Genomic DNA, 24,375 nt, shown 5'->3' with positions numbered 1-24,375 from the left:
GTGCATACGTATATCGAGTATGATATTTAATGGTGATTTATTGAAGCTCCCCCTGCAATCAGAAATAAGGATGAGAATATCCACTGTCACCATTTTTTTTCTTATCATTTCCCTGGAGTTCTTGGCCCAGATCCCCCTTCAAGAATGCAGGATGCATTCCCCAGCTCCTGGGAGTGGGGTCAACAGACAACCTTCAGCCATCTGCCTCCCTTGGATGTTGCCTTGGTTGAAGAGAGACACCTCCCTCAAAATCACGCCTCCTTCCGGGCAGTTCTGCAGGCAATGACTGGTCAAGGTGGGGCTAAAAGAACCAACCCCATGCCCCAAGTTTGGACACGTCTGAAGGGTTATCCTTGCTTTAGAACTTTCCATAAACCCGGTGTGGCCTCTGCTAAGGCTGCCTCACAGCTCAACTTCTCAATCTCATTTCCTCCCTTCTCCAGCCTCTTGCATGCTGCTGTCCGCCTCAGAGTCTGCTTCCCAGGGAGCCAAATACAACTGAGTCACAGTCAGGGCAAGATGGAAGGAGGGAGGTAAGGGAGAGTGGGAGGGAGGGAGGAAGGGAGACAAGGTAGAAGGTTGGGTGCTGTAAATATTTTCTTTCTTGGCCTGGATGTTGGTTACACATGTGTTTACTTCATGCTATTTAAGCTGCATACTTAAGTGAATGACCGTTGACCTGGCTCATCTTTGCCTTTTTATTTAATCCTGGAAACTTCTTATATCTGTTTAGCTCTGATTTGGGATGCAGTTGTCCAGGCATGACACCATGTTATGAAAAGCACATTCTTTGTAATTATTATTAGTTGGACACACAAAAAAAAGCAAAAAAGAGAATGATTTCAGCCCATTTCTGAATTTTACCCACTTAGGATCATGTGAGGTTAAAAAGCGTATTTATTTTTTTAGGGTCGCCTGGGTGGCTCAGTCGGTTAAGCGTCTGACTTCGGCTCAGGTCACGATCTCACGGTTCGTGACTTCGAGCCCCGCGTGGGGCTCTGTGCTGACAGCTCAGAGCCTGCAGCCTGCTTCCGATTCTGTGTCTCCCTCTCTCTCTGTCCCTCCCCTGCTTGCATTCTGTCTCTCTCTCTCAAAAATAAATAAACATTAAAAAAATTTTTAAGTATATTTGTTATTGAAAGAGAGAGTGCACCCATGTCTGTGTGAGTGGAAGAAGGGCAGATAAAGAGGAAAGGAGAGGATCCCAGGCAGGCTCTGCACTGTCAGGGCAAAGCATGACGGGGGCTCAAACTTACGAACTGTGAGTTCTTGACCTGAGTCAAAGTCAGGAGTCAGACGCTTCACCAACTGAGCCACCCAGGTGCCACACGGATCATGTGAGGTTGAACTGAATAGTATAGCAGAAGGAGCATTTAACCTTTGGTGCCGGAAACCTGAGTTCAAATCCTGGTAGGATGTTCATTCCTTCACCTTAATGAGCCTCAATTTCCTCATCTATAAAATGGATACAATTATATCTTTATCAAGAGATAACTGACATTAAATAAGTTAAATCTGAGGGCTTTTTTTTTTCTGGTGCCCTGAGTGTAGTTTTTGTGTGCAGGAGAAAAAAAAAAAATCTTCAAATGACGATATTGATTTGACAATTAATATACAATTTGTTAAATTAACATTTTTTAAATCCTAAATTCTTTAAGCTTTCAAATTCCACTTCCTAATCATATTATTCTATTTATAAGTTTAGCAAATTTTACCGTGACGAAGCTTTTGAAAATGTTTAGTCCTATTTATAAATTTAATTAAATTTCTTCAAACATGTTACACCGCATATTTAAATTTAATATATTCAATTTCCTTTTAGTACTTCAATTGTTTGACTTAACAGATAAAAACGTCCTCTGTATTTAAATAACTCGTAAATCTAATAAATTAAAATTCTAAATAGGTTGGGCCTCATGTTCTTGTGAATATTCTAGCTGTGCATACAAACTTGGTAAGATTATAACTTAAAAGAGCAAATTATATGGGAGAAAATATAATTCTCTACTTCGTAGCTGAGACCCTTGCAATAAAAGTCAGATGAGCAAGAGAAAAACAAACAGAAGTTTATTAACATTTATACCTCACATATACGTGGGGGATCCCAGGGAAAAATGAGTGGCTCTCAGAGGGGGCTTTAGAGTTCAGGCTTAAGTACCATCTTAATAGGGAAAGAGGAGGGGAGGTGCAGGTGTCGTAGTAAATGATTTTTAGGAAAGATGAGTGGGCCCGTAGAAGAATAGGCAGGAGTTTTGTGACAAAGTCTGTCTGGGTGTGGTATGGACTTCTAGTCTCCTTCTCCGGTAAGACACAATCTTCACTGTTTAATTAAACTCCAGGGGAAGGAGGCTTAGGGACTTAGGATAGTTGAATTCCTGTTGGAGGGTCTTTAATAGAAAGACCTCTCCCTGTATTTGTTGTTTCAGGTGTCTATACTTCAAAATCATCAGGATGCCTAGTTGACATATTTGGGGTAGAAATGTTCTAACATCTATGTTCATATATTGGGGCGGCATATTCTGTTACCCTTCAAAATCTAATTCATTTATTCAATTTCACATTTTATTTATTTTTTATTTTTTTAATGTTTATTTATTTTTGAGAGAGAGACAGAGTGCCAGCCGGGGAGGGGCAGAGAGAGAGGGAGACACAGAACTGGAAGCAGGCTGCAGGCTCTGAGCTGTCAGCACAGAGCCCGACGCGGGGCTCGAAGTCACGAACCATGAGATCATGACCTGAGCCGAAGTCGGACGCTCAACCGACTGAGCCACCCAGGCGCCCCAATTGCACATTTTAAATTGAAGTCACCAGGTCGACCCATTGTTCTCAAAGGTCAAATTCTCTTAAATGTAAATACTTAAAAGACACTATGTACAAATGCTCAAAAGAAAAATACTAGTACGGGTTTGATACTCTTAAATATTTCTGTATTTAATTCTAAATCCTCCTGGGGTGGCAAGATGCTTGTCTAGAAAGAAAGCTATAATCTCATGCAACTACTTGGGCCACATTCCCACATAGCTTAGCACTTTCCTTCTCAGCCTGCTAAAATGTCTAAGAACCACAGTTCATGGCCAGGGCATGAATGGATCCTTGTTTGTAACCCTGAGAGAACATACTCGATCCTCTGTCTAGTTGCTGGGGAGGGCCTGTAACTCCAAGGGAAGCTTAGAAGCCCAGGTTTCTGGATGTAAGGACTTCATGCAGATGGGTAATAGAATAGTGTTTCTAGGGGCAAAAGAGATGGGCAGCCATCCAGGGAATCATTTAGTATCAAAAGACATTAAGGGAGGGGGCAGGAGAGACAGATATCAAGAATGGAGGCATGCCCAGTGGAAAGTCACAATCGCCTGCCCAGTTTCTAGAGCTGGACCAGTTTTTACATCCAGAATCCACTGAGAAAGGCTATGTCCCAGGGAGGGAGGACCTTGCAACCCCAAAGCAAATGTTTACAGTAGTGCTGCCCCAGGCCTTGTCCAAAGGGATCTACAGTCATTTACTTAAGTAGCAATACACTGGGAAAAGTGGAAAACCCAGATCTTTCAGGGCACCAGGATGGCTCAGTCAGTTAAGTGTTGGACTCTTCATTTTGGCTCAGGTCGTGATCTTACGGTTTGTGAGATCAAGTCTCGAGTGGGGCTCTGCGCTGACAGCATGGAGGCTGCTTGGGATTCTCTGTCTCTGTCTCTCTCTCTCTCTCAAAATAGATAAATAGATGTTAAAAAAAAAGAAAGAAAGAAAGAAAATAAAGAAAAGAAAAGAAAACCCAGAACTTTCAAGGTCAGTGGGATACATAGTTTGAACTAACACTCATAGGAGACCTATCATATCATAGTTTCCTGTTTGAGTGGGTGGGGTGGGGGTGTGGTTAAGAATCAGCAACATCACACATCGGGTCCACCCAGAGGCACTTAACTCAAAGAACACATAATCCAAACTGTGCAAACCCTAGGGAATGGAGTACGAGAATAAAATAAGATATAAAGACAAAACAAGAATCTTGTATTTAAAAATATATATAACTAGGGGCGCCTTGGAGGCTCAGTCGGTTAAGTGTCCGACTTCAGCTCAGGTCATGATTTCGTGGTTCGTGGGTTCGGGCCCCATGTCAGGCTCTGTGCTGACAGCTCGGAGTCTGGGGCCTGTTTCGGATTCTGTGCCTCCCTCTTTCTCTGACTGTCTCACTCTCTCTCTCTCAAAAATAAAAATAAACATTAAAAAAATTAAAATATATATATTATATATATTATATATATTTATAATATTATAATATTATATAATATATATTATAATTTTATAATTATAATAAATTAAAATTAATAAATTATAATTATAATATTATATATATTAAATATTATATAATATATAATATATATATAACTAAAGAAATATATATATATATATAACTAAAGGTGTAAAAGACTGAGAGTCTATATAATAGTGATATGGACGTGGGAAGGTTGTTTCATGGATAAAGTTTGATATGGACACATTGTGTTTGGGAGAAAGATAAAGATAGTAATTTCAGACCGTCTCAAACAACTATATTTATGCGTGCATGTCAAAATTTGTACGTGATAAAAATATCTTGATGTTAACTTAATTATGTAGTTTTAACAACTAATGTTTTCATATAGCCCCAAACTCCAAATGACATTAAAAAACTCTCTTCTTTTCTCTAATCTCTCTCAATCCCCACAGTGTCTTATAGATGAGCATTTTTATCAATTTCTGTCTTAGTTAGTTTTGTTTTAACGTAGCCTGGTCTTTATTCTATTTTAGTAAGGTTGTTAATCTAGTTAGATCCATTGCTGTTACTGATCTATACTGGGTTTTTTAATACTGTCTTATTTGTTCTTTTTTTTATGTCTATCCTTTTTCTTTTTGTAAATATAGCAAAATGTGAATATGTATTCTCACTTTTGCCTCTTCATTTCTCGAAGATAGCGTACTATACAGATTGTTTTGCCTTTGACATTTTTTCGCTTTATGTGTCAAAAATTTCAAGAACAATCACCAAAGATTAGAGCTACTATCTGTAGCTTCCACACAAATGGCAAAAAAGTGGGAAGGGGCTGAGAATAGGAAAAATTTGAAAACAAAAATGAAAAAAAGTCAGGAAGACAAGGGGGGCAGTGAGATGAAGGAAAAATAGGACCATCAACAAAACCCATAAAATAAGACAGTTTTAAAAAAACAAATCCAACATAGAGGAGTGCTCCTAACATATCTAAGTTGTTTTCCTAACAGCACATGTGCGAAATTTTCCACTTCATACCCTCCGACTCCATTGCAGATTGAAATTGTTTCACAACTAAAAAGAGCTTAAAAACAATGAAAGGTGGGGGCGCCTGGGTGGCTAGTTGGTTCAGCGGCTGACTTTTGCTCAGGTCGTGATCTTGGCGGTTCGTGAGTTCGAGCCCCACATCGGGCTGTCTGCGGTCAGTGCAGAGCCTGCTTTGGATCCTCTGTTTCCTTTCTCTGCCCCTCCCTGCTTGTGCTCTCTCTCTCTCTCTCAAAAACAAATAAACATTAAAAAACAAAACAGAACAATGAAAGGTGGAGCTACCCCAGAATGGTACACGAGAAAGAATACTTAGTGATCCTTGGTTTAATCCCTTGTTGTTGGTTTTGATCAATTCAAAGTCTTCCTCAATTTTTCCTGGCCAAAGAAAGCAACCCAAATCAAAACTTAAAGGAGGCGTCCGAGGCAAAACAAACACATAAAATTATAGGCTCTGGTGTAGTTTCAAAACATAAGGAAGAACAAAAATGAGTGAAAATTTCAGCACAACAGGTAAAACTCAAGAGGCATTCTGACTGTAGGAGACCCTGCTCTAAAACCTGCCCTGAGCACTGCCCAGAGCTACATGGACGTTGTTTAAGGGGGCCCATACTCTGGAGACAATGTGGAAGGGAAGAAGAGGTCGACAGATTTGAAGCAAAATCTCTGCCCATCAGAGAGGATATGGGACAGTCCCTGGTTGTTCTGACATGCAGAGGTGGGTCTCTGATTCTACTGTGTATTGGGCTGGAAATAAGAAGCCTTCGCCGTGGTCATTTCCCTGAGCAGCTCTCCTGGTGGTCGTCGACAGGCAAAGCAAATAAAGAAATACACGCGTTTTCTGGTTGAAATCCAGACGCGAAGCTGGAGCCTTTGACTTGAGAATCCTAAGGGAGAGAGGGAAATGGAAATAAAAACAACATAAAAAAGATTCCGCTATGAGCAGGATTTGCATCTTAATCTTGATGTGCTGAGCCAAAGTCACTATCTACATTTGGGGGAGAAATAAAAAGAAATGAAGAACATCTCACCTTGCCGTCTCCCGCAAGTTTTCGTTGCCGTGATGGTGATGGTAACTGTCCTTCATGGAAAACTATAATTACAGTCCAATGAATGTAAGGAGTGTAGGTAAGGAATCGATAAAGTTCATTCATGTATTGAGACCCACAAAGTGGAGGCCCAGTGACCTGGCCCTCATCACAAATTTAAACCTAAGTCATGGGGCGCCTGGGTGGCTCAGTCGAAATCAAGCATCCGAGTCTCGATTTCAGTTCAGGTCATGATCTCACAGTTTGTGAGTTCGAGCCCTGCGATGAGCTCTGCACTGGCAGCGTGGAGCCTGCTTGGTATTCTCTCTCTCTCTCTCTCTCTCTCTCTCTCCCTGCTCCTGCCCCGCTCATGCACATGTGAGTGCACTCTCTCTCTTAAAATAAATAAATAAATAAATAAATAAATAAATATTTAAAAATAATAAACCTAAGTCAGCCTGCTCTTATGGGAAACACCTGTCAAGGACACTTCGTGTAAACCAGTCACCATCCTCTAACTCCACTTTAGTGAGCTCACCTGAGGAAATTGGGCCTCATAAGGAAATCTCCGACCTCCCAGCCCATCATGCCGTTTCCTGAGTTCCCTCTTCTAAAGTTCCATAAACCTCTGATGTGCTCCAGATCCCTCGGGGATAGTTCTCCACTTGCACAGAAAGCACTGAACTCCCTCAACCCACGGGTTATTTTCCTTCGAGTAAAGGACATTCAGCTCCTTCCTAAATTGTTTAAGCTTTATCACTTGGCAGAATGATGGTTAAGAGTGCTTGAATGCGTGTGTCCACGGAGAATCGAATGGTGAAGGAGATGAGTTCTATCCCATCTTGATAAAAATCACATTATCTTTTCAAAAAGGTAGACTCTCGGAAATAACACCGTGAGTCCCCTTTTCAAAGGCTCATCTGAATGTCTTTTCAGAGATATATTTCACCTTTCGTTCTCAAATGTGTTCTTTAATTGCTTTTCAAATGTGCACCGTAAGTCTCTTCACCCGTGGATGGAAGGGCCTCCCTCCTTTCTGCATCCCCCCCAAAATTTCTGGAATGGTGTATGTTTGCGTGTGTGAGGGAGAAAGGCGGTATTGTGTAGTTTTCAACTCTACAAGGGAAGCGTATGTTGATACGTTGATTAACTAATGTGAAGTTGTCAGCCAACTTCGGGGGAGTGGTTGGTCCTTTTATTTCTTGCCTCTTGAAGATTTTTGTTGTTGTTAACAGCAAAAACCACATTAAAACTATACTCACCCTATGATTCAACTTAGAGGACAGTCTTGTAGTGGTTGGGAAGAGTATGAAGGGGGAGCACAAGGGAGATCTTGGCAGTGATGGAACAGTTCTGTTTCTTGACTGTGGTGCTGGTGACAGTGATCTACATATGCGATAAAGTGACACAGAACTATCCAAACAGTGTTAACTTCCAGGTTTTGATACTACCCTATGGCTTTTTAAAAATGTTTATTTATTTATTTGAAAGAGAGATAGAGAGACAGGGAGAGAGTGTGGGTGAGCAGGGGAGAGGCAGAGAGAGGGGGAAAAAAAAAGAGAATCTCAGGCAGCCTCCACTCTGTTAGCACAGAGCCCAACTTGGGGCTGGATCCGCATGACCCATTGTGAGATCATGACCTGAGCAAGGGATCAAGAGTTGGGCCCTTTATCCACTGAGCTACCCAGGTGCCCCGATATTACGCTATAGTTACATGGAATGCAACCAGTGGGGGAAACTGGGTAAAGGGTATATGTGATCTCTGTATTGTGATCTCTGTCTTGTAACTTTCTGTGAATCCATCACTATTAGAAAATAAAAACTTAACACGTACACACAGTAAATGAAGACACTTAACATGACCAGTAATGAGAAGACCTGTCTACGTCTTCTGATATGAGGTAAGAGACGTATGTAAGGCATAACCTATGTTGCAATCTTGTCAAAAAAATTTAACCTGAATATGATGATGAGGCAACAAGCAGACAAATCCTGAACATGAGACATTCTTCAAAACCTGGCTCATCCTCTTCCCCAAACTCAGGGTCTTGAAAGACAACAACAAAGACATAGGGACTCTTCTAAATTAATAGAGACTAAAGAAGCGTGATCAGCAACCATAATTCATAAACTTTGATCAGACCTTGAAGCAAAAAAGGAAAACAAAACATTGCTGTAAAAGATAGTTTGAGACGATGGGGGAAATTTAATATAGAAAGTATATTAGATGGGATTCTTTAATTTAAATTTAAATTTTCTTAAATATGATAAGGGTGTTTTTGTTATGTAAGAGAATGATGTTATCCTCAGGTCCTTGAATGCTGAAATACTTAGGATAAACTATCATGATGCCTGCAGTCTATTTTTTTTTTTTTTAATTTTTTTTTTTTAACGTTTTATTTATTTTTGAGACAGAGAGAGACAGAGCATGAACGTGGGAGGGGCAGAGAGAGAGGGAGACACAGAATCTGAAACAGGCTCCAGGCTCTGAGCTGTCAGCCCAGAGCCCGATGCGGGGCTTGAACTCACGAACCGTGAGATCATGACCTGAGCCGAAGTCGGACACTCAACCGACCAAGCCACCCAGGCGCCCCTGCAGTCTATTTTTAAATGGTTATTTATATGTTTGTATGCATCTATATGTATGTGTATATCTGTGTGTGTGTGTGTGTGTGTGTGTGTGTGTGTGTGTAAGTTTTCTAGGGTTTCAGAACAAAATACCACAGACTGGGTGGTTTAAACAACAGCAATTTATTTTCTCATAGTCTGGAGGCTTTAAGTCCAAGATCAAGGTGTTGTTGATGTTAGTTTTGTTAGGGAGGAAAAATTCCTCCTCTACCCTTCTTGGTTCTCTGGCTGGTTTAATAATCAAGCTAACATTAGAGAGGTTAACAGGAGGAAACAAACTTAATTTCATACATATGGGAGCCCCATATACATAAGAGGTTCAAAGACAGAAAGGTAAAATGAGGTTTATATGCCATCGTGAGCTAACAAATGGGGTAGGGGCCTGTGGCTCCAAAGGGGCGGGGGGGGGGGGCAGGTGGGAATTCACAGGACAACAGGAAGAACAGATGTTTGGTAATTAAATGTCTGTCCTGCCAGGTAAAGTTCATCTCTGGTAAAAACACTATTCTGGGAAAGACCCCCAAGTTAAATTCTTCTAGGTACTTATGGGAGGGGGAAAAGTTTTTCTTAAGCCTGCCAGGCCTTGATTGCCTTCAGCTCAAAAATAGTCCACATGTCAAAGTGGCACGCTTTGGGGAGACTTGTTCTGAACCCCTTCAGTTTCTTCTGAGGCCTCTCTTCTTGGCTTGGAGATGGCCGTCTTCTCCCTGTGTCTTCACATCATTTTTCCTCTGTATGTGCCTTTGTCTAATTTCCTCCTATAAGGACAGCAGTGGTATTGGATTGGGGCCTACCCTATTGGCCTCATTTTAACTTGATGACTTCTTTAAAGATTCTACGCTTAAATACAATCATATTCTGAGGTGCCAGGGGCTAGGACTTCCACATATGAATTTTAGAGACACATAATTCAGCCCAGAACAATATATATTAGAGATAAATACAATAAAAAAAATACCAAATGTTAACAAGTAGTGAATGTAAACGAGGCTTATACAGGTAGTCCCTACACTATTCTTCGACTTCTCTGCAGCTTTATAATTTTTCAAAATAAAAAATAAAAAATAAAGCAAAGTAAATAAAAGAAGCATTTGGAAAAGAACCAAACTTGTCATAGATACTATTACTCAAAAGTACTTTGCCCCTCCCCTGAGGGAGAATTATCCTTTTTTGCTCCATTGGTTGATATGGGGCACTCTAGACCTGTCCTGTGGACAGAAAAGGCAAGAAGGAAAGAAAACACTGTAGGATACTGTCAGCCTAAAAAGAGAAGTGAGCCGTGACAAGCTCAAAACTGTCAAAAAAAGATGAGTTTATTCATGAATATCAGGGGAATTGGGATCAGGACAGGCAAACTATACAGGAAGCTAGAGTCGGGTCCGTTGAGGGCTTGAGGTGGGCAGTATGTAAGGATAGGGGATGTAAAGAGAAAAGAATTCAGTTGGAGTCTGATAAAATCAAAAACAAATGGAGACCAGCTTTGAAAATTCCTTGGGCAAACAAAACCGGTCCAGTCACACAAACAATTCAGCTTCTTTGGTGAGATCAACCTGACCTAAGTCGTTTCTTGTTTTCTGTAAACGGAGCATTTATGGAAAACCAGTCTTCCACCCCTTAAGTCTTGTTTTCCTGACAGCACATGTGTGAGATTTTCCGCTTTCTATCCCCCAACTCCATTGTAGGTTGAAGCTCTTTCACAGTACTGGGAATACGATAAACACCTTTTACTTGAAGCTCTGCCGTCCGTGGGTGCCTGTCGTACAAATACACGCACCTGAACTTTGGAACAGTGGCTGCTTTGGAGCAAGAGGAAGAGGAAGGGCAAGTGGGGTGCACAGTGGAGTCCGTTTTTCACTTCTTAAAAAAAAATAACTTTCCAGGGGCACCTGGGTGGCTCAGTCGGTTGAGCGTCCGACTTCAGCTCAGGTCATGATTTCACAATCCGTGAGTTCGAGCCCCAGGTCAGACTCTGTGCTGACAGCTCAGAGCCTGGAGCCTGCTTCGGATTCTGTGTCTCCCTCCCTCTCTGCCCCTCCCCTGCTCATGCTCTGTCTCTGTCTCAAAAATAAATAAAAACATTAAAAAGAAAATAAAAATTAAAAAAAAAAAAAAACTTTCCGAAACAGAGGTGGCAAAATGCTAAGATTTGTTAAAGTAAAATAGTTAAGAACGGATTTATCCACAGGTCGGGTGAAATCGCCACCTCCGTGCAGATGTACTGTAATAAGGCGCAGGTAGTAAGGTGAACTCATGGTGCCGTCCGGCAGAGAAACGCAGTCAATCCGCAATTATTCACAGATTCTGTATTTACAGCATGCGTTTGTAACTCCCAGATCAATACTCGCTGCAGTTCTTGGTCGTCTGGGGGCGTGCAGAGAGGCAAAAAATTTGCTTTGCCCAACTCACAGGTTCCCAGCTGAGGCTGAACAAGGTGATGTTTCGCCTTCTTGTTTCGGCTCTCGAACGATGAGCGAGTGTGTTTTTTGCGGTCTACTTAACGCCACATTTTCGACATTTTTATGCTCTTTCTTGGTAATGTGGTTGTGTAAAATGGCTTCAAGCATAACGCTGAGCACCGTCGAGTGTCTGTAAGTGTGACGGGGCTGCAATGTGTCTTGTGGAGCAAATATGTGCGTTTCCGTAAGTTTCTTTTGGGCATGAGATCCAGTGCCGTTGCTTGCGAGTCCAATGGCGATGCATCAGCACTAGATATTAAACGAGGCATTTTCAAGCAGAAACATGAATAAACAAGGCTATGTATAGATTTGCTCATAAAAATGTGGCCACAGAGGTCTTCGAGAAGCTAACCCTGTATTTCCTCTGGGGGTAGCAGGTCAGTGTTTGGAAATTCAGGGTCTGAGGTGACTTTAGAGAACATGACTACCGTAAATAATGAGAAGCGACTACCGAGAAGTCCTAATTTGGAAGTGATGGTGGCCGGTGCCCGGAGAGTTCTTGCACAGGACTTGTAATTGATAGGACGCAATTAGGGTAGTACTTGGTTTCCTAACACAGGATCTAAATTGGGCATAGTAGAAAAGGAGAAGGATAATACAGAGATGGGGCTTCATGGCTAACACGGCATTCTGAGCCAATACTTAAAAATAACAACGGCCCCAGAATAAACCTGGCTGTGCGTTGGCACCCCATTTGACTTTTTTAAAAAAAATCTGTAGATTACAGAGGAAAGAAAAAAGAAATAGTGGAATAGCATTTTAAAGAAATATTAAGATACACAATAGCGTGTCCACGTAAAGGAAACATCTGCCGTCCACAGGGACTTGAGATCAGTGATGAGTCCAAACTGGAAACCAGGGAAAGGAATCTGTCCTCTATTTCTTAAAATTGTCTAGTTCAGCAATTCTGAGTAAGAACACGGGTGCTGGTCCCTGGTGGGTGTTCAGTAAATACCAGTAATGTGAAAATGCTACTGTCTAGCCCTTTTTTCCTTTTGCTACTTTGATCTTGTTTTAATAAGACATTTCTGGGGGCACCTGGCTCAGTTAGTTAAGCGTCTGACTTCAGCTCAGGTCATGATCTCGCGGTCTGTGAGTTCGAGCTCCGCATCAGGCTCTGTGCTGACAGCTCAGAGCCTGGAACCTGCTTCCAATTCTGTGTCTCCCTTTCTCTCTGCACCTCTCCCACTCACGCTCTGTCTCTTTCTCTCAAAAATAAATAAACATTAAGAAAATTAAAAAAAAAACAATAAAGCATTTCTGCACCCGGGCAGGTATATGGATACTGGTTAGGATTTGGGTCTCTGGGAGCAGATATATCTTTGCCTTCATCTTGAAGCCAATTAAATAATTGATCCACATGCCTCAGTTTCCACATTTGTAAACTTAATGCATAAGATTGTTTGCAGATTAAATGATGTAATATACGACAAATACTTACTTAGGATGCCTAGAGCATAGTAATTATTTAACAAAAGCTAGCTAGTATTATCGTAAGTTTTTACAACTGTCATGGGCTTTCTCATTCAAGAATATGACATCTGGGGGCACCTGGGTGGCTCAGCCGGTTAAGTGGCTGACTCTGGCTCAGGTCATGATCTCACCGGTTGGTGGGTTCGAGGCCCGGGTCGGGCTCTTTGCTGCTAGCCTGGAGCCTGCTTCAGATTCTGTGTCTCCCTCTCTCTCTGCCTCCCCCACTTGTACTCTCTCTCAAAAATAAATAAACATTAAAAAAATTAAATGAATGTGACATCTGACCTGTATACAGCAGCTGTTCATATTTAAAGAACTTTATAGACAATAACTCTGCTTTAATTTTTTTTAATGTTTTATTTATTTTTGAGACAGAGAGAGACAGAGCATGAACGGGGGAGGATCAGAGAGAGGGAGACACAGAATCGGAAGCAGGCTCCAGGCTCTGAGCTGTCAGCACAGAGCCCGACATGGGGCTCGAACTCACAGACCGTGAGATCACGACCTGAGCCAAAGTCGGGTGCTCAACCAACTGAGCCACCCAGGCACCCCAATAACTCTGCTTTAAAAAGTAACTTTGCACTCACTTGCTTTGATGTGTTCAAACAGTCTAACTAGAACAGTCAGCAGGCTCAAGGTTGGTCAAAGAACCTCCTGAAGGAATAAAAGAAATGACTTCCTTTTTGTTTCTTTCCTTCTTTCCTTTTTCCTTTCAAGGAAAATGCACTTAAATGTCACCTTTATTAGCTGTATTTTGGTAATCCGATACCTTGCAGGCAGGTACCTTTCCTGAACTACTAATTTTTTTGTTCTCTGTATAGTGTTGATTCTCTCATTTCAAGCACACATTAAAGCTCTTCATATTTTCTTTGTTTTTTGTTTTGTTTTTTTTAGTTTATTTATTTATTTATTTATTTAGAGAGAGAGAGAGAGAGACAGAATTCCAAGCAGGCTCTGCACTGACAATGTGGAGCCTGATGTGGGGCTTGATCTCACAAACTGTGAGATCATGACCTGAGCTGAAATCAAGAGTTGGATGCTTAACCGCCTGAGTCACCCAGGCGCCCCTATATTTTCTTACTTAGAGAATTTGTGCAGAGCTGAAAGTAAAAACCCACAACACTTCCTGCCTTTTGTGAAGGCCTAAACACATGGAAGAGATTGTGTTGGGTGTCCCCAGGGTAGGCGGGGGGGGGGGGGGGGGGGGAGTGGGAGAGAAAGTCAGCATGTTACGGAGAATATGGGTGAGGCAGAAAAGGGCACTACTCTTCTGGATTCGGGAAAGAAGTGTGGGTTTTCTGCAAACCTGCCCCTTCCCTATTCAGCAGCTGGGAGATGTGGCACAGAGAGCAAGGAGGGAGCCCCTGGCATGGGTTCCTAGTCTCAGCAAAATGCCTTTGCCCACAAGGAGCAAAGAAGCATCAGAGCCACAGGACCACAGGGACCTTGGGAACTGAGACAATGGGACCACTAGTGTGGCCAATGACGGATGCAGAGTCAGCTTCCATCCTTTGTCGCTGCAAGACCCACACACCTGGTGTAGGGGAGGCCCTGGTGACAACTGGAAACGAAACCCTGCCTTCATCTCAGCAAGACAGGAAGCTAGAAACCAAGTCCAAGTTATCTGAAAGAAAGTAAAGAGGAACAGATTTCTGGCACACAGAGTTTGTGGTCTGAGATTTACAAGGACCGCACGCCCAAAGGAGGGGCGGGACGGCCTCCTACGTGACTCTGGAAGCAGAGAGAAACTGTCACCTGTGGGCATGTGGCTGTAGTTATCTAAAAATATAATTATTTTGGCATGTTACCAAATATTTCAAGGTATTTGACTTTGTTAGAAAAAAAAAAGGGGGACTTCAGGGGTGCCCGGGTGGCTCCATTGGTTGAGTGTCTGACTTCGGCTCGGGTCATGATCTCATGGTTCGTGAGTTCGAGCCCCACATTGGGCTCTGTGCTGACAGCTGTCAGCCTGGAGCCTGCTTCGGATTCTGTGTCTCCCTCTCTCTCTGTCCCTCCTCCGCTCCTGCTCTGTCTCTGTCTCTCAAAAATAAATAAACATTAAAAAAAAAAAGGCATCTTCAGAGGTAGAAATTATGGCAATATCAAGAAAGGCAAAGTCAAAGTAATCTTTCAGTTTCAGATAACATTGCCTAGGCTGGAAACAAAATTTAGTTAAGAAATGGAGACCTTACCTCAGAGAAAAATGTGCAAGAAAACATTTCCAATAAACTGGCCGAACGCCATGTTAACATGTAAAGGCAAACTCTGCAGGGGATTTTAATTTGCAGATTATTTTCTTCCCTTCTATGTGATGGTCAACACTGAAATTTTTTTTTTTGTTTTCTTTTTTTTTTTTATTTTTTTTTCAACGTTTTTTATTTATTTTGGGGACAGAGAGAGACAGAGCATGAACGGGGGAGGGGCAGAGAGAGAGGGAGACACAGAATCGCAAACAGGCTCCAGGCTCCGAGCCATCAGCCCAGAGCCCGAGGACCGCGAGATCGTGACCTGGCTGAAGTCGGACGCTTAACCAACTGCGCCACCCAGGCGCCCCTTGTTTTCTTTTTTTAATTTTCTTTTTTATGTTTTAAAATTTACATCCAAATTAGTTAGTATATGGTGCAACATGGTTTCAGGATTTTTTTTTCTTTTCTTTTCTTTTTTTAATTTTAGTTTTTATTTTTTAAAATTTACATGCAAATTAGTTAACACTGAAGACTTTAATCAAAAGAAATGAGATCAATAGGGCATTCTGGGTGGCGTCGTCGGCTAAGCGTCCAACTCTTGATTTTGGCTCAGGTCATGATCTCATGGTCGGGGAGATTGTGCCCCATGCTGGGTTCTGTGCTGACAGGGTGGGGCCTGCTTGGGATTCTATCTCTCCCTCTCTCTCTGCCCCTCTCTCCCATTCATGTACAAACACCCTTTCTCTCTTTCTTAAAATAAATAAATGAACTTAAAAAAAAAAAAGAAATGAGATCACCAGGATGATGATTATACCAGACTAATTTTGATTCATTGTAATAATAACAACCTTTAGAATAATACAATGATAAGTTTTAATTTCTAGTGTTATCTTAAAGGTAGAATCATATCCTACAGGCAAATCCCCTTGTTGTGGTGTTGTATCTAGTAGTCTAAATGCTGTTGTGATGCCATTGGCTTGTCTAATTAAATAAGTTAAATAAGCACGCACACACGTGTACATGCAAATCTCCGTGCCCCCAGAAGACAAGCAAATTAAATTTATATTTAGTTTCTCTGTACAAAGCGAGGCACTGTTCTCAGCATATATTATCAATCAGGGGCTGAGAACTTACATGACTATGAATGTGCCAGGAAGGTTGAGTTAATTGTCATTAGAGTCATTAGAGACCCTCTGCCCCATCTAAGGAGACAACATTGGTGACCTCTAGCAGACGGTGTTTTTCTGAGGGGATGATGACCCAATTAGGACAGCCCTCCCAATTTCTAAAAACGAGCTAGTCATTCAGATTTTCAGTGTAAAAATTCTCAGTGTTTAGCTGTTGGCAGCTAGTTCAAAAAGGTTGGGGTGTCTGGGTGGCTCGGTTGGTTAGGCGTCCGACTCTTAGTTTTGACTCGGGTCATGATCTCACAGTTCGTGAGTTTGAGCCCGGCGTCGGGCTTTGCACTGACCGTGTGGAGCCTGCTTGGGATTCTCTCCCTCCCTCCCTCTCTGTCCCTCCCACGTTCATGCTCTCAAAATAAATAAATAAACATTTTTGAAAACGTTAAAAAGTTCTCTGTTCCTTGGCCAAACCAAGCGTACCTTCCGTGGGCTGTCAGCTGTGGCCTCTGCTATGAATTACATTATATTAATGTTATTGACAATTCACAAGGTTTAGATAGCCATGTGCTTCAAGTGTGTGTGTGTGTGTGTGTGTGTGTGTGTGTGTGTGTGTGTAGGGGGGAAGTCTGTAGTGTGAAGGGTCAAGAAATAGAGGGAAGAAGACAGAAGCTGTGGTTTTGCTTTTATACCCTAAGACCTTCAGAATTTATATTCAGCCCTGCTCTATGTCTGCTTAGCCCTTAATCAAAGCCCCCCTGAGAAGCCCAGCACATAGATGGTATCTGGAACGCAAGGTTGGATGGGACCCCATGCCTGGCCCCTGTGGAGTGTGGATCAGTGTTCGATACCAATCTGCAAAGCTCTTCATAAGGTGCGCAGTCCCCCAGAATCTCAGCTCCAGAAACTTCCGATAGTGTCATGGAGGTATGTCATCCTCCTCCAGAAATCTCTTTCCTGGGAAATCAGAAGAACCTTTTATCAGTACTTCATGACTGGCGTTACATGTCTGGGGCTAGGGTGAAGCAAACGAGGCATCTGGGGTTCAAAACGTAAGAGGACTGGTAAGATATTCTTTGGCCACAGAAAGGAATGGAATAGCTGTGTGTGCTACCATGTAGATGACCCTGGAAAATATGCTAAGTGAAAGAAGCCAATGACAAAGGCCACATAGTGTATATTCCATTCATATGAAATGTTCAGAATAGGAAAATCCAGAGAGACAGAAAGTTAATGGGTGGCTGCCTGAAATTATGGGGGGTGGGGGCAAAGTGCGTAAATGGGCAGTGGCCGCGAGCGGGTACTGCATTTCTTTTTGGGGTGATGCGAAAGTTCTGAAACGTATCGTGGTGATCGAAGCACAACTCTGAATAGACTAAAAAGGACTGACGTGTGCACTTTAGAAAAGTGAATTGTCTGGTGTGTGAACTCTATCTCAATAAAGCCTTTATAAAAATAATAAACAAGCAATAGAGACACAGACCCCACTCTTGGGAAGACGCAGTTTTGGGACCGGAAAAGGAAAATTTAAGGATGCATGGTTCCTTGTGTGATCCTGAGAGAGGCCCCCCTCAGCGCCTGGCTTGTCTGGACCTCCTGTGGTCCTGAGCAGTTATCTTAATTCTGAGTTCAGATTCAAATGGAACTAGAGTTTCTCCAAGCAGCTACCATTTCTCCACCTCTGGGTTCTACTTCATTTTTCTTTTTCCTGCAAACGTGCAGTCACTGATTCACTCTCCAGAGGATCACACACTTTATGCCAGATCTCAGCTATGCAATACAAATAAGATGTTTGACCTTGGGAAACCTAGAATCTGGGCGGGGAGTGGGGAGGGGCTCTTAGCCTTTTTCTTGTGACAAGAGATACCTTTGGAGGACTTCTCATTCTTTTTTTTAATCGTGCAAAAACAATCGAATACGGTCTCTTAGTACCAAATTTAAAAAAAAAAAAAGAAACAGAAAATTTCTTAAAAAGCTAACTAAAATTGCAAACCTGAGAATAATATATATATTTTTTATTGTGTGTGAGAGAGAAAGCAAGCACGTGGGAGGGGCAAAGAGAAAGGGAGGAAGAGAATCCCATGCAGGCTCCTTACTGTCATCTACCCTGACATGGGACTTGAACCCACTAACTGTGAGATCATGAGCTGAGCCGAAATCCAGAGTAGGACACTTAACCAACTGAGCCACCGAGGCGCCCCCTGAGAGTAATATTTTTAAGTGCATCACATAAAACACACAAGATTGCCCAGGAAACGAATTATATTGCAATACAGGTATTAAATACAAACAAACTGGGCTGTAGTATTTGTGAGAAGTAATGAAGATGATTCATTTTCAGAAATACCAAGTAAAAGCTGTGCTGTCTAGTTAACAGTAGGTTTAAAACCTATTGGAACCCCCGCCCAACAATGGGGTCCCAAACCCTTAGACACTTCACTTCCTGATCCTTCTTCCCCTCTCCGTTTTGCAGCAGGCTTATTTTCAGGGGCTTTGCAATGAGCATGCGCCAAAGAACAAACAGAGGAGGGACTGAAAGTCTCTGTGTCACCTCAGGGAATGTACGTTTGTTTCAATCAGACTACCTTTTGCCTTACATGGGCATAAGCGACATCTGGGTAAGGCTGTAACCACTGTAGTATTCAGCCAATGAGGAACCAGGGGAGGGACTTACCTCTATAGTATTCAGCCAATGAGGAACCAGGGGAGGGACTTGCCTGCTAGGAGATACACTGTCTGCTGTAACTGCCCCCAGTGTGCCTGTCCATCAGACACCTGCTCTTGCAAGAATGTTGATTAAAGCCTGGCTTCGCTGTGCTCTGAGTCTCGGCATCCGTCCTCTGATTGGGTGGATGGGCTTACTTCTAACAGTATTTTACATACTCCTTTAGTAATGCATTAAATGACAAGATCTGATAGCATATTTAATAGCTACCATACTTTTGAAGTAGAGAGGAGGGGTCTCAGTGATTATAAAGAGGGATGAAAATATCTGTGACATGATGAGAGAGTCATAGGTGGTGTTAGTAAACTATTGTCCGTTGCCCACATTCACAATTGTAGGCAATGCTAAATTTCAATGAGAAGTTAGTGACAGTACAGACATAACTCTTTTCCCACTCAAGTTCTCAGACCCCTTGAACTTAGAGACCTCTTGGGGTTTTAGACCCAAGGTGAAGAACCTCTGGTAGTGGGGACACTCTGTGACATGTGACAATGTAGCCTGGGGGAAGCATGGCAGTGAAGAGTCAGCTTTGGGTTTGAGTGCTGATTTACCCCAGCTAACTTTACAATCTGCGCTTTTGTGGCCTCAGCACCCTCACCTGTAAAGACGAGATAGTGATAGCGACCATCTCCTAGTGTCATCGAGTGGAAGAACTAAAAAATAACACACATGGAACACTTGGTACAGTGTCTGGCCTGGGGAACAACCGGTGTTATATATGAGTTATTTGCATCCCTGCGGGCAGATCTCAGAAATAGCCATTCAGGTATTTTGACTTAAAACAAACAAACAAACAAACAAACAAACAAACAAAAAAACCCATTGAATTTAGCCAAAGTGCAAATTTAAAAACTTGTTTCTTTGTTGAGTTTATATAGTCTACTTAAAAATGTTATTCTACATCTACCAAATGGTAACAATCACCTTTAAAAGTCTTTGAATATCTATTACTCAGTCCATTTACAACTTTAAGTACTTTCATTTATTATACTTTTTTTTTAAGATTTTATTTTTAAGTAATCTCTACACACCACGTGGGGCTTGAACTCACAATCCCGAGATTAAGAGTCACGTGCTCTTCCGACTGAGCCAGCCAGGCATCCTCCCCCCCCCCCCCTTACTTTGGTCTTTGCTTAGAAACTCATGATCAGATTAGGCTCTTTTTATTATTTTTAAGCTTATTTATTTATTTTGAGAGACAGAGAGAATGAGAGAGAGAGAGAGAGAGAGAGAATGAGAGAGAGAGAGAGAGAGAGAGAGAGAGAGACAATGAGTGGGGGAGGGGCAGAGTCAAGGGGAGAGAATTCCAAGCAGGCTCCATGCTGACACAGCACAGAGCCCAACTCAGGGCTTGAACTCACAAACTGTGAGATCGTGACCTGAGAGTCGAATGCTTAACTGACTGAGTCACCCAGGAGCCCCCAGATTAGGTTCTTAGATTAGGTTCCTCTTTACTATTTTGGAATAAGTAGCACATCTGCCTGGCTCCCAGCGGTTTGACAAGGGCCATAAAAATTTCACTGACCCAACTAATTATGGTAACTTTCATTCTCTCCCTGATAACTTTCATTTCCTTCCCTGAAACTTTAAGAACCTCCCATGGGGCGAGGACAGTGAGAGCGAGGAGAGTGAGAGCAAGTGGGATGGGCGAAGGCCTCTGTAATTTGCAGACATTTGTGCTAAATGAAGGCTGTGATGTATCTCTCCGGTGAGCCATACCGAATATGAGTTCACTGAGAACAGCCAGAGGCTGCAAGTCCTCTGCAAGAAAGTGAAAGACGATTCCTGCCTTTAGCAACGTACTTAGAGGCTGGAAAGTAGAAGGCACATAATGTAACATGCGACCCTTATTAGTTATCGTTTACTGAGCAACTAGGGGACATACATTTCTTTTTGCCTGTGTAAGCACACTTTATTTTTTTTAAGTTTTTATTTTGATTCCAGTTAGTTAACAGTGTTATATTAGCTTCAGGCGATTCAATAATTCAGGGTACATAAATTGTGTGTGTGTGTGTGTCTGTGTGTGTGTGCCTGTGCGTGCAAATACACACACACACACACACACACACACACACACACACACACCCTGAGTCTCACAAAAGCCTGGGAGATGACATTAAATCTTTTTCTTCTTTCTCTTTTAACCTATTAAAAAACTGAGGTTTAAAAAAGTAAAGCGACTCCCCGGAAGTTCACCCTGGCTAGCAAGCAGTGGGAGTCAGCTTTTGAACCCCCCCAGAGGAAAGCCTCAGGGCAAAAGCGGCCTTAGTTAAGGTTGCAGTAAGTTCTAACGACCGAGCAATTTATATTTAACTTTAAGGCCACCATGGGCAAGTCATTTCCTTAATGTGATCCTCATTTGCCTTATCTGCAAAGTGGTTCCCTCTTCAGTGGGTTGTTCTGAATGACTCAGAAGGTGCAGGCCTAGCATTTAAGCACATCCTTAATGTACAATAAAGGCTCCCGGCAGTCAAGTCAACAAGTGAGTTAAAAATAAACTGACATGACAGGCAACCCTCAGAGGGGAGTCAGGTCCCTCAAAGTCCAGGATCTGCACTGACTAGACACTTCACCGCTTTTATTCTAACAAACATACCCTTGACATCCAAAGGGGATACAAAAAAATGGCCTCATCCCCGGGGTCGCCAAATAGATTTACCTGCCCACAATCTTCTCCTTAATTCTATCCAACTTCCCCAGGATTTATTCTTTTGGCATGCCAGAGGTCTGACTCAGCACTTGATGGGCACATAGGGCTTGAAATTAGAGAAAGCAGCAAAACCTCCCAGGAGCGGCCTTTTCCCTCAAGGGAGGCAGTCACAGGCCAAGTCTCCTCCCTATGGGGGTGGGGGGAGGGGAGACCTCGGTGACCCACGTGACGATGCGCATTCCCCCGGCCTCCCCGACCGACCCCGGCCAGTTCGGTCACCGCAACCAACAAGTCTGTAAGCGGGAGCGAGGAAGGTTTGTTAAAAATGTCACGCCGGCCAACTTGCGAGCCACGGGTCTGTCCCTACCCCGCCATCCCCCTCCCCCACCCCCTCCACCACTGCCCAGAGCGGGGGCGGGGCGGGCCCAGGGAGCGCGCGGGTGGGTGGAGCGCGACTGCCGCTTCGCGGGGCCTTAAGGGCGCAAGGTGCGCGCCCCTTGGTCGGCTAGCGGCCACACGCGGGAAGCCCCGCCCCCTCCCCGCCCATCGCCCCGCCCCTCCTTTCGCCCCGCCCACAGCCCATGCCCCGCCTCCGGCCCCGCCCCCGCGCCCCGCCCCGCCTCCCTCCCCCCGCCCGGGCCGCCCCCCCCACCGCCCGGCGCCCGAGCTGCAGGAAGGAGCTGCCAGCTCTAGCCGGGCTTGCCTCAGCGCGCGGATCTGCACCATGCCCCGCATAGATGCAGATCTGAAGCTGGACTTTAAGGATGTCCTGCTCCGACCCAAGCGAAGCAGCCTCAGGAGCCGAGCCGAGGTGGGCCCCTTCGAAAGCCGCAGTGAGGGTGGGATTTGTTTTCCGCGTAGCTGGGGTGGGGGAGGACGGTGGGAGGAGGAGGGATGTGCTAACCCAGCCGGCTTTTCCGTGTGTCTCTTGGTGGATGGGAGGCTGACCCCCTTGGCCCTCCCCATCTGCCGAGAGAGGGGAGAGCCGGCTGGTTCCCCGCCAGGACTTGAGGTGTCTTTAAGGGACCCATCTCCGGCGTAAAATTCTAAAGACGTCCGGCTGAGTGGGCTGGGGGGAGTACACAGTAGACTAGACCACAGAGGAACAAAGATCAAGTGGCCAGCCGATTTAGAAAGAATGGGAGGGTGGCTGGAGGGGTGCACGTAGGGCAGAAATGACAAGAGTGGAGCCCAAGTGGAAAGGAGAGGACGACAGCGACCAAGAGCTTTGTGATTTTGGCATTGTCTCTTAGTGCGGAGAACCGACCGCTGCGTTAGTATCAGCTCCAGCAATGGAATTTTTTTTTAAAAATGCCTGAAAAACAGGCAGATTCCAGAGCGGCAAAAGTTCAGGGTTTACTTTCCACGTTTCAGTGACCTTGCTGGGAGTGAGGCTGGGGACGCGTGCCTGGCGCCACTCTACTTACTGGACAGCTGTAGGGAGGCAGAAAACACCCCAGCACAGGTGCGAGGTTGAGAGGCAGATTGGACCCCCTGGGCAGTTTGGCTGGTTCTGCGTCCATGAGATCGAAGACTGGCTATGGCCCCGAGTGAGAGGGAAGGTGCTGCCCCGGCTGGGGCTGAGGAAGGTCACAGCCTGAAGGATAAACTAGTTGCAAGGAAGGAGTCCCCTGGAGGAGGGTGTGCTGGTGACCGTGGCTTTGCCTGGCTTCTCAGAGCTGGAGAAGGAGGTGAGGAAGTGACTCCGTGTGGAGGTGGGGTCCGCAGGAGTAAACAGGAGGAGGCCAAGCCAGCACACTCTTCCAAAGGCTCCACTCCACGAGACCATAAATAAATCCTCTTGCAAGAACTCTGCTGCCCGCCTGTGTCTGTGCCGGGGCCCAACCGCAGTGCCTGGGGTTGCCAGCCGAGGGCTTGTTTGGATTAAAGACATGTCCTGTTTTAGCCGGTGACCAGAACAAGACACCTCAAGCAGGAGGGTTGGCAGCCAGACCCAGAGACCCGGAGAGGGTGGGTCTGGACAGGACTGCAGGAGACGGGAATGGTTAGCCCTTATCACCCTAGATGGGACCACCCTCTTCCTGTCCTTCCTCTTGTCCTTAAAGGTGCTAAAAGAGTGGCCGACTTTTGAAAGAAAAACAAATGGTGTGGGTGATAGGTAGCCACTGCCTAAGGCCAGAACAAGACAGGAGGTGGGGCTTCTGGGCAGACAGATAAAGAGGTGGCCTCGACATTCTTTCAGTATTTGTTCCGAATCCACTTAGGAGAGAGAAACTTATTAAGCCAAGTGGGTGTTTAAAACAAGGATATATTGTACGTATTTTCTGAGCCAGAAAGGATCTGGAGAAGGTAGAACATGTCGAATTTAGGTAATAGAATGAATTACTCTTTTCCAGAGAATAGTATGATGTCCTGCATCATCTGGTTTCATACTTTGAGCCGATTGAAACTATTAATGTCCCAGCTTCCAATGGCACCTTGCAATCTACGTGTCCACATTGCAGTGAGAACTCTGTGCCCTTGGGAAATGTTTTCACAGTTCCGTTTCTGTGGGAGTTTGCCAGCTCTGGGCATGGAAACCTAAGTTAACTGGATTGCCTTTCCAGTTGGTTCCCCTAATAGCGTAGGTGCCTGGCTGATTGTGTCCCATAATCTGCCTGCTTTAGTTGATGTTGAGGGATCTAGTTAGCCCTAGATCTAAGCAGGCTTCCAATCCCCTCTCAGTGTTTTCTCAGTTTGCTTGTGGACGCCTGAAATGTCTTACAGGCAGTTAAAAACTTTTCGTTGTGCCATCAGATATAAGCCTAAAAATGTGTGCCCCCCTGCATGCAAATTGAAAACAAATTTGAAAGTGGTAAGTCTT

At 43.9% G+C, this 24,375-nt stretch overlaps 1 protein-coding gene across 3 annotated transcripts in view; it reads left to right on the top strand.

Annotated features, from left to right (window-relative positions):
- Positions 1-22,204: 22,204 nt before the first annotated feature.
- GMPR (guanosine monophosphate reductase) overlaps positions 22,205-24,375 on the top strand; it is a 52,123-nt gene continuing 49,952 nt past the window's right edge. For all 3 annotated transcript variants that reach the window (XM_042937850.1, XM_042937848.1, XM_042937849.1), the window contains exon 1: positions 22,205-22,362. In XM_042937850.1, coding sequence (XP_042793784.1) covers positions 22,276-22,362 — 87 coding nt within the window. In that variant the 5' untranslated portion in view covers positions 22,205-22,275. The remainder of the gene's footprint in view (positions 22,363-24,375) is intronic.

This window comes from Panthera leo, chromosome B2 (genome assembly GCF_018350215.1).
Source record: "Panthera leo isolate Ple1 chromosome B2, P.leo_Ple1_pat1.1, whole genome shotgun sequence".
In the NCBI taxonomy this organism is placed as follows: domain Eukaryota; kingdom Metazoa; phylum Chordata; class Mammalia; order Carnivora; family Felidae; genus Panthera; species Panthera leo.
Note: the sequence above shows the minus strand (reverse complement) of the source record. Positions and strands in the feature narration are given on the sequence as shown.